Genomic DNA, 9,731 nt, shown 5'->3' on the forward strand with positions numbered 1-9,731 from the left:
TGTTTAATTCTTTGTATCTACTACCTTATTTATATATACTTTCATAGTAAAAATATTGAATTGATAGTAAAAAAAAATTGATGACGCGTAGCCTACGTGACGCTTATATGTACCAATAAAACGCCGACACGTGAGTTGCAAGTTTGCGGCCTTTCATGGTGGGACCTAACAACGCCCCTCAAATTGAGCTAGCTCCTTTAGACATGGTCACACGAATATAAGGAGGGCCAAAATATTGATCCATATAATGCACGTTTGTGTCGGTTGACACTGATTTTGTAACTCCCAAGTCCTAATACTTATGTTTTTAATTCTACTCCGTAGTTTTTGTTATGTCATCCTCAACCCTTGCAATCCTAAGAGAATCTACTTGATTATAACCAACACCCAATACTTTCATTAAAAATGCTCCATTTTTGTTGTCCAACTCCTTAAACTATCCACCTCAATATTACTTATTTGGACCCTCTATTAAACACAAACACACTACCTAATCATATAAAATATTGTATACCCCTGGCCCCCAATTAGTCAATTCTCTTTACTCCGACTAATTATCAAATACGAAGTAGTGTTTAGTGTAGTTGGTAAGAGGTTACTTCTTATTCCTTACCAAAGTCACAAGTTCGATTCATATCAGCTGCTAGACAACATAATTTTTAAAATTCGTATCTTAGAACATTATGTATTGATTAGTAGATAAAACCTCACAAGATTTGTATGTGACTGGACTTTCAATCGATTCGTGATAAAATAAAATGCTAAAAGTTACATTGAATCTTGAAATATGACTTTTTTTAATTTATTTACTGTATTGAACTTCAAATAAACAATTAATCTATCAGTTTGTCAAAGCAATGGTAACAGATTTGCCAAGCTATCACTATTAGTCCATTACACGGTTCTTTATGTGTTCGAGAAAAACTATTATACGTATTACAATTGTGCAAAGTACTACTCCCTCCGTCCCGGAATACTCGACCCGGTTTGACCGGCACAGAGTTTAAGGGACTTAAATTGACTTATTTAATTTAATAGGTAGTAGTTGATATTGGGGTATTATTTTAATGTAGTTAGTGGGAAATGTGTAAAGGGGTGGGGTTGGGGGAGAGTAGGGGTTGAATTTTTAATTATTTTTTGTATGGAGTAGGGGGTAGGTGGGTTAATAGGGGTGGAGTGAGAAATAATATAATATTGTTAGAATATTTTCATTTTTAGAAACAGATCAAGTATTAAGGGACGACCCGATAAGGAAAACAGGTCAAGTATTCCGGGACGGAGGGAGTACTCTGTAGTAAGTAAGTAGTATATACGAAGTATTACGGAGTAATAAGGAGTTTTATTTTATTAATGTTGTGTGTGAAAAATGCTAGAAGAGTTTAAAATTTCTGAAATACGCCCAAAAAACATTAAATTCCCAAGAAATGAAGTGTTTAACAACGTACAGATCGAGGAGTGTTTAACAGCGTAAAGACATGTTGAGGAATGGGAAGTCAAAAGAGCTGCATACAAAGCGGGTACACATCTTGTAAATCCAAGATGAACGAACATGATAACCCATTTTACCAGTTGTCCAAAAACAGAACATAAATATGACAACTTGCCCACAGTCTAAGTAACATGGGATTTTAGTACTTTTATCTACTTAATTTGTGTCGGCAGCCAACCAAATACCATTTGGGTTTCATTATTCAACCCCTAAACTTACTTATCAAATTAGGGATTGTGACTTAGTGCTCGTTTAATCAATATTCATTTTCTTTAATTATTACCTTCGTTCCTTCCTTTTCTTGGATTGACGTTCTTTTTTGTTCTTCTCATTTGGAATCTATTTAATTTTTTGCAAATTTTTAATCCCAGTGTATCCTCTTTTTATAATACCTACCTTATCCCTTCTTTATTCCCTAACCTACCCACATATTCTTATTTTATAATTTCTCCACTCAATTTATCCCGTAATTTCCCCACCCACTTTATTTTTTGTACAAGTTAGTGGTCCACCATTAATAAAAGTGGAATTTAATATTTTAACACTTTCTCTTTTCTAGAATATCCTTTTTTTTTAATCTCCTCCCCGATTCCAACCGAGAAGAACAAAAATAATTAGAGAGAGTACTATATTATGATGTATATGGAGCTTAATGTTTTTTAATATGTAGTTCTAAAAAAATATAATTGTTGGTGACAGTGGAGTGTTGTGCTTGTTATAAACGATGCAAGAAAGGTTAAGCAAATGATTAAATAATACTCGTGATAGTTTACTAATAATGTACTAGCTACGAACCTATATCTAAAGGTAAAGAAGAGTAAACGTTAAGATCTCGAGGGTAAACCAATTAGGTTAAAATACAAGGAGCTTATATACTTCTATTTCTATCGTATAGAAATCCTAAATGAAATTAAAAAATTACTAATGTTTAATTAAGAGAGACTACAGATAATATAATCAGACGAAGGTGGTAATTATAAAAAATAAGGTAATACTAAAACAATTTCTCCAATGTCAAGGCACATGCTAAACATGTGATTTTTCATCCCTTACATTGTACGGAGTACTCCGTATAAATCTGATACCCCTTGAGAAGTTGAGGCACATACTACACCCAAGTGATTTCATAAACCCCAACCAAAAGAGAGAAAAGAGAAACATGGACCAGTCTTAAAACACTGTAACCATAATTTATTGATTCTGTACATATGTTTAATGCCTAATTAACCTGAGTCTGAGAGTCTCGACACAGCTACACCACCAAACGGAATCAGTGAGTGAGATATAATATATTGCATTAAGTATTAAGTTAGTTAGTTAGTTAGTTAGTTAGTTCGTTAGTTTATGGCTCATAACTCATTAGACATGTCCAACATTGATATGTCAAACTTGTTCCAGGTTTCAGACATAATTTACCAACGATAACAGAGTTGGCGAGTTAAATTAAAGATCGGGACTGTCATCCTCAGAGTAACAAGGCTTCTGCTCTCTCTGAGCCTTGTACAATACAAAGTGTTTCAAATCCAAATGTGTAAAAAACTACTGGAGAAAAATATATGTAAGCAACATCGTTTACATTGTCAGAACAGATGTTAGGACAGTATCAGTATCAGTATCAGTATCAGTATCAGCATTAATAAAGAAAGCAAAGAAAATGCTAATGGTAAAGTTACAATCAGATGTACCTCAACCTGCAATATACAACAGGCATCATGCCATCATCAAACCTAAGTAATCAAAATGAAAATGAAAACCCCAAGAGATTAATTGCCATAATATTCTGTTAACAAACATTGATATCATATCCATGTCTAGCCGTGCAATTCTTCTACTATGAACATCCAGTCATACAGCACGAATTCCCAGTTTTAGGCATAGATATAAAATTAGTGTTCCCGTGTTTGAGGGTCAAAAGCCCAAGGTTATTCCTCACAAAGGCAAGATCCTCCACCCTTTCGACTCCCATCCTTTTCACAGTTTCTCGACATGGAAGACTGTCACATTGCCCACTCTCTCTACACAACGAGACACTAGAAACCTGGCTCAGAACCTTTATGGCTAAAGTCTGCAAGTGTGGTGTTTCAAAACCAAAATTTTCCCACCATGCAACTGGTTCCATCTTATCTCTATATTCAACAGCATCTTCTTCTCCCAACGATCCCTCCAATCTCCAGTAAACACTAAGTTGTTCTCTAAGCAATCTCCTTGCACTACTTTCATGCTCATATCTATCTAAAGTGGCCTTCCATCCCCGCATTACAGTTTTGTCCTTGCTTTGACCTCTCCCAAAATACTTTGGGTTCAGCATGTAGCCTGCTGCGTGAAGCGGTGAAAATAACATATCCCATCTCCTGTCTATCAGTAACTCCATTTGACTAAGTGCAATGTCATCAATGCCCCTGCTCCTCACAACTTCAAGTGACTGAACCCGCCAGTTGTATACATCTCCCATCACAGATTTGTCTATACTGAATGTAGCAAGTAGCCGAACAAAAGGTTCACACAGCTGCAACATCAACTGTGCCCTACACCAGAATTCTTCCCCTAAAATGGTGCCTTCTGTGTTCACAACATCACATGAAGCCGCAAGCTTCCACTGCTTCCACTCAATGTTCATAACTATTTCTTGTAATTCTTGCCTCATTTCAAATATCCTTTGGACTAAACAAAATGAAGGTGCAAATTTCATTGACAACGTATCAGAAATCTCCATCCAATTGTATACATCACAGGAACAAAACCGCTGGTATGCAGAAATAACTTGCTCGATTCCCCTAGCGCACAAAACAACAGATTTCATCCAGTCCAACTCAGCAATCTCTTCCATCAGCAGATGGATAGAATGTGAAGTGCAATGGGACCAAAATATATTAGAAAACTTTGATAATATAACCGATTCGAAAGCACTACTTGCCTGGCCAAGATGCGTTATTATTTGAACTACATTTCTGGGTCCAATTTCTACTATGGCATCACTGAGAACATTGATAAATAAGTTGTCAGCTTCATCCCCTTCATTTATATCAATTGATTTCAGAAACATAACTCCTCTCGGGCTTGCAATGAAGAAGTTAATACAAAAGCATCCAAGTGATCCATCAACACGATTGACACATATTATCGTGCACCCTGTGTGCGGCCAGGACTCCCTTACTAAGGTTATGGCTTTTTCCAACTTTGTTTTTTCTTTATTTAGAAAAGTATCAGACAGCATACTTTTAGACGGGGGTTCATATCCAGGACCAAAAGCTGCAAGTGTTCTGATCATTTCTCGGAAGTATGGGGAATTCACTACATTCATGTTCAATCCATCAGCATAGAAAAATCTAGCTACGGTCTCATCTACATCTTCTTTAGCAAGTGTTCTAATCGAGCTAGCATAGTTCAATTGACAATTCTTCATGCGCTTACCAATCTTTGCACTAAGAGGATTCTTTTTCTTCTTCCTTTGAAGACGTTCCTCTTCTAATATCCGAAATTCTTCTCTCAAAGACTTGTCTATTGTTGGGCAACTTTTCACGCCAACACCAGTGAATCCAAGAAGATGGGCTCTCACACGGGAATAGGAACCATTGTATCTGAGATTACAGTGATTGCATTTCCATCTTTTTGTACCACTACCTTTGTCAAATCCACCAAACACACTAACATGTTTCCAGCCCCATTTATCTGTTTCAGAAGGCATGCTTTCTCATAGAAATAATATTTGTGGCAATTGGGCAACGAAGGACACTAATATATGCCTGCAAAGACGAACCAGAAATGTACGATGAGATATTCATGCAACTAGATCACTGAGGGGAAAGTGTATATGTTCTTAGAAGGTGTAACAGCTAGTATAACTAACTGACATCATCAGATGCATTAATTACCGGCGTCTATTAAGCATATGCACTAAAAACCTTCGTTTTGTATGTGATCAAGCATTCAAGCGTATGTTGGAAACGATACTTTATGACAAAGCAAAGCCCAATGCAGAAACTTTTATCGCCAATTAAACCGCCATAATGAAGCTACATAGCTCAATAAACTAACACATTTTCAATAGTCAAAAGACAGATTATAACTTCTGCCCAAGAGGCATACTCAACTATGGAGTATGTTGAAACAACAACTTATACATAACACTGCTACTGCTATATGACAGGATAACCAGCAGTAGGTTTGCTCCTCTAATCTCTCCATAGTAGAGCTTCATATACTATTAAACTTAAATAGTTCAATTTCACAAAAATACACTTTTAGGAAAGTGCTAATTCACATGGGAATAAGTAATGGATTTCATGTGAGACTGTGTGTCAGAGAGAACGCATTATACACATTAGAGAAGAAAACAACTATCCTTGGTGTTTTTTATCAACTTGTCTTTGAACTTACCTTCATTATACGCCTAGCCAAAGAGCCCCTTAACCTCAAGCTGATAAATTATGTATGATTGGACTGAGTTAGTGTGACCATTTATCTTTCCTATCTTCATTCTTCAAGCTGTTAATTTAGCTCAAGTTGTTTAAACAGCTAAAAATCATTGCACATTTTAATTTTTTGGTAAAAGCAGAAGACATGTAATTAAATTTAACAAATCACAAGGCAGCCATCAGCTATGTTGAAAACCTGTGTTTAAAATCAATCTAACAAGCTTTTGTTGCAGCAAATGTGAAATTTCTATGGAGATCACTAATCAGACATTCAGTATAGAATTTAGAATGCAGTTTATGCTAAATACTAATATACTTAGCAGGTTTGTGGAAGAAAAAACCTATTGAATCATGACCTAACTGCTCTTAACATCAACAACCACAGGTAGCTGAATCACTAGGGAAAACTGCACTGTAGTACCAACTAAAATGACTTAAAATGGTAAATTGTAAGTAAGCCATCATATAGTTATAGTTCATATGTTATTGTGATTAAAGGCGGTAACTGTAAACCATCATATATTTATACGGAGTATGTTTTCATAACCCAATGTTGGACATATCTTAAGCTCCATGTCCTCTGAATTCCTAGCCAAAGCAGAAAGAAATGGGAAGGAGAGGAGTTTTCTGTTGGCATTTGACATAAGAAACGCACAATAAAAGTTTGATGCTTGTTGTCACCATCAGGTCCGAAGCAGCCAAGAACTTATCAAGCAACTTTAGAGTTCACTTCAGAAAGTCTTAGACTAGGAATGTCATTCTGTGCAACAACTTCCCATACCAAATTCCTTAGCAAAACAAAGTTCCAGATAAACATAGTACACCAGTACCCTGACTGTTAAATGGTACAATATTCTACACCAGCAGCCATCAGATTGTTCAGCCTTATTGACTCCAAACAAATCCTCATACAACCAGACATTCTACCTCCATTTGTTGCTTTAATCCAGGAAAGAACTTTCTGCTGATAGCTACTCCTATCACTTAAGACAGACTAACACGAAAACCAACGATTTGTCATCCCTCCTACTAATTGATCGACTTAAAAACATGCTAAACAACTTTTTCAGAAATTAGGAGCTCTTCTTGAGGTCGATCTTACTACACTACCAAAATCAAAGTTAATAACCACCCCCATCCCTATCGTTGAACAAATAGAAACTCAATTACTCAAACCATATCTCCATGTACAACAAAAGTCCAAAATTTGTGTCACATAGATTTATCAAAGAGCATAAGAGCTCTCAACTACTAGTCTACCACCCCTTCAAGAAAATCTATGTTAATATCCAAGATTCGCTAACTAACATACTATATTTTCTACCCACTATCTTCATAACCAATTAACTTCTACCCACTATCTTCATAACCAATTAACATCATAGATTAAGCTACAACATTTCTGGAAGTCCACTGAATTTGTTAGAAGTTGCCCAATCAACAACAACATAAATTAATCGCAGCCCGAATCAAAACCATAACATTCATCTTCTTAAATTCAAGTTATTTCAACAATGATCATATGCTCAAATTTTTGTAATAATCAAAATATTTTATTTATGAATTCTGCGGCAATACATATATAAAAGAGTAATTCAGCTTCCGAAAATAATTGATCGAAAAAGGAGAGAGAGAAAAAAAAGGATTAAGTGGGGGATTAATTAAAATACCTGATAAATTGGGAGGACAAAGGGGCCAAACATTTGAGGGAAGATCGAAACTTTTGCGTTTCGTGTGAGATTAAAACGAAACTTGAAACCCTTCAATTTTGGAAAAGACGGATAATAATGGAGAGTGTGAGAGGAAATGAAAGACGACGACTTTTAGATGAATGGATACGAAACGGGTTTCCCGTTTTTTTTACCTTACTTTTTTGTAGGAAAATTTGATTTTAACTACGGTTGTTTTTGGATTACTATTTGACGCCCACTTTTACGCAAAACGCTCATTCTCTATTTAAGGAAATGTTCCTCTTGTCCCTCTCACCCCACCTAATCCATACTCACGCTTAGCCGCCTAGGGATGGAAATGTTCAGTGGATGATTTATTAACCCGATCACCCGTTAAATTAAACGGATGAAAATCCGAATTAAATGGATGAAAAGCGGGTGATGGGTGAAGCGGTTGATGGATGCGGGTGATGTATCCATCACCTGATCTATCACCCGTTTATCACTCATCCGTCACCCATTTATTTTAAATATATTATTTATACTATTCCCTCCGTTTCTTTTTGTTTGTTACGTATTTCTTTTTGTTTGTTACATATTCTTTTTAGGGTGTTTCACAATGTTTGTTACGTGGGAGAATCTTTCCTTTTATAAATTTATTATACTGTCATTTTTGTGCCGGCTTTTAATTTTAATTGGTCAAATTTTTTCAACTCATTAAATTTTATTTACAATTTCTCAAATATGTTAAGTTAGCAATTTGTGTGTTTTTCCATTATTGGTTCATTTTGATAAATAAAACAATCTTATTGAAGGTAAAAATTAGTTCATTGATAAAATAGTCATACGACATCTACAATAGAAATCAAAACTAACAAATACAAAACAATTTGGATCAAACAAAATTCTAATCCGGCAAAACCACGATCGTTGTAGATGAGATCTGGCAATGATGAATGCCCTTTTTCACATTGTTGTTTGATACAGCCTTCAACGAGGGGGTCTTTCGATCTGTTGTAGCTTTGGTATTGAATTAAATCTGATTCAATTGATTATAGACGTAAAAATGACATCCGTTGTAACCCCGCACAAATCCTCATCAATAAATCAACTTTTCCTGCTAAATTAAAAACATGGCCCCAAACTCTCACAAGGAGAGAGATAAAATCCAATAAATGGGTACAGATAACTCAATAAATGGGTAAAAAAGCTCTCCAATAGGGAGATAATGAAATTTTTATTCCGAACATGAAATCAAAAGCTATGAAAAACAAGAAAAATGGGGCTTACCATCAACCTAATGGTTGGTGGTAGCCCCTAGAAAATTAGGGTTTTGAAAGAGGACGAGAGAAAAGGGAGAGAAAAAAAGAGGAGGAGCGGCAAAATTTCCTTAGTTAAATTCGGAAATATTGATTACTTGTATGTTCATGTGTTTTGAACTACTCACGAGATGTTTATCTCAAATCTAAAACATGACGACTTTTGTACAAATCGACTAGAAACAAAAAAAAAAATCATTTTTTACTGTGCTTATCCGCGCGCAATATAGCGCGCGATCCGATCCTAGTTAATTTAAAAATAGATATTTATTGATCAAAGGAACGATCATTTTTAAACATAACAACGTGTTGCACAAATCGAAAGGCCAATTGGTTATGTTTATGGCCAATTATAACTTTTGATAATTCCATTACGTACCACCAACAATAGTAATGATGCCCAATCATAGTAGTGCGATCAAGAATGCCTCTAGATATCATAAAAATTCGAAATTGGATTATTTTAACGAATTCATAAAATCATCTTGGTAAGTGGGTAGATGGTAGGCGAGGTGTACATGGATGTCCAACTCATCCTTTTTTTTTTTTTTTTTTACGCAATACTATTCAAATGTATAATCAAGATTCAAGAATATCACCTACTCGTATGTAAGTTGTTGACCATTTTTATATTTATTTTCACACCATTAAAATTGACGTTTTGATTTTCTTATGTCTTCTACGTCAATAGAAATCGATTTCGGCATATTCTTAATTGCGAGTCGAACACGGAAAATAATAGTCTTATAATAGGTAATCCGTACTCTGTATGTTTAAATTAACTTTTTGTTTGTCAGTCATTGATGTGTTGGCCTAATAATTAACATTAAAGTTTTAA

The 9,731-nt window shown here is 35.2% G+C and overlaps 1 protein-coding gene across 1 annotated transcript; it reads right to left on the reverse strand.

Annotated features, from left to right (window-relative positions):
- Positions 1-3,096: 3,096 nt before the first annotated feature.
- LOC110783690 (uncharacterized) lies at positions 3,097-7,754 on the reverse strand. The gene is made up of 2 exons (XM_021988033.2): positions 7,575-7,754; positions 3,097-5,232 (listed from the first exon to the last, which is right to left on the reverse strand). Exon 2 carries the CDS (start codon positions 5,172-5,174, stop codon positions 3,321-3,323), a length of 1,854 nt encoding a protein of 617 aa, XP_021843725.2. The 5' UTR covers positions 5,175-5,232; positions 7,575-7,754; the 3' UTR covers positions 3,097-3,320.
- Between the last annotated feature and the right edge of the window lie 1,977 nt (positions 7,755-9,731).

Source organism: Spinacia oleracea, chromosome 4 (assembly GCF_020520425.1).
Source record: "Spinacia oleracea cultivar Varoflay chromosome 4, BTI_SOV_V1, whole genome shotgun sequence".
NCBI lineage: Eukaryota > Viridiplantae > Streptophyta > Magnoliopsida > Caryophyllales > Amaranthaceae > Spinacia > Spinacia oleracea.

Bases quoted from the DNA above. Each gene is read 5' to 3' on its own strand.
- LOC110783690 (XM_021988033.2), bottom strand. From the start codon at position 5,174: ATGCCTTCTGAAACAGATAAATGGGGCTGGAAACATGTTAGTGTGTTT.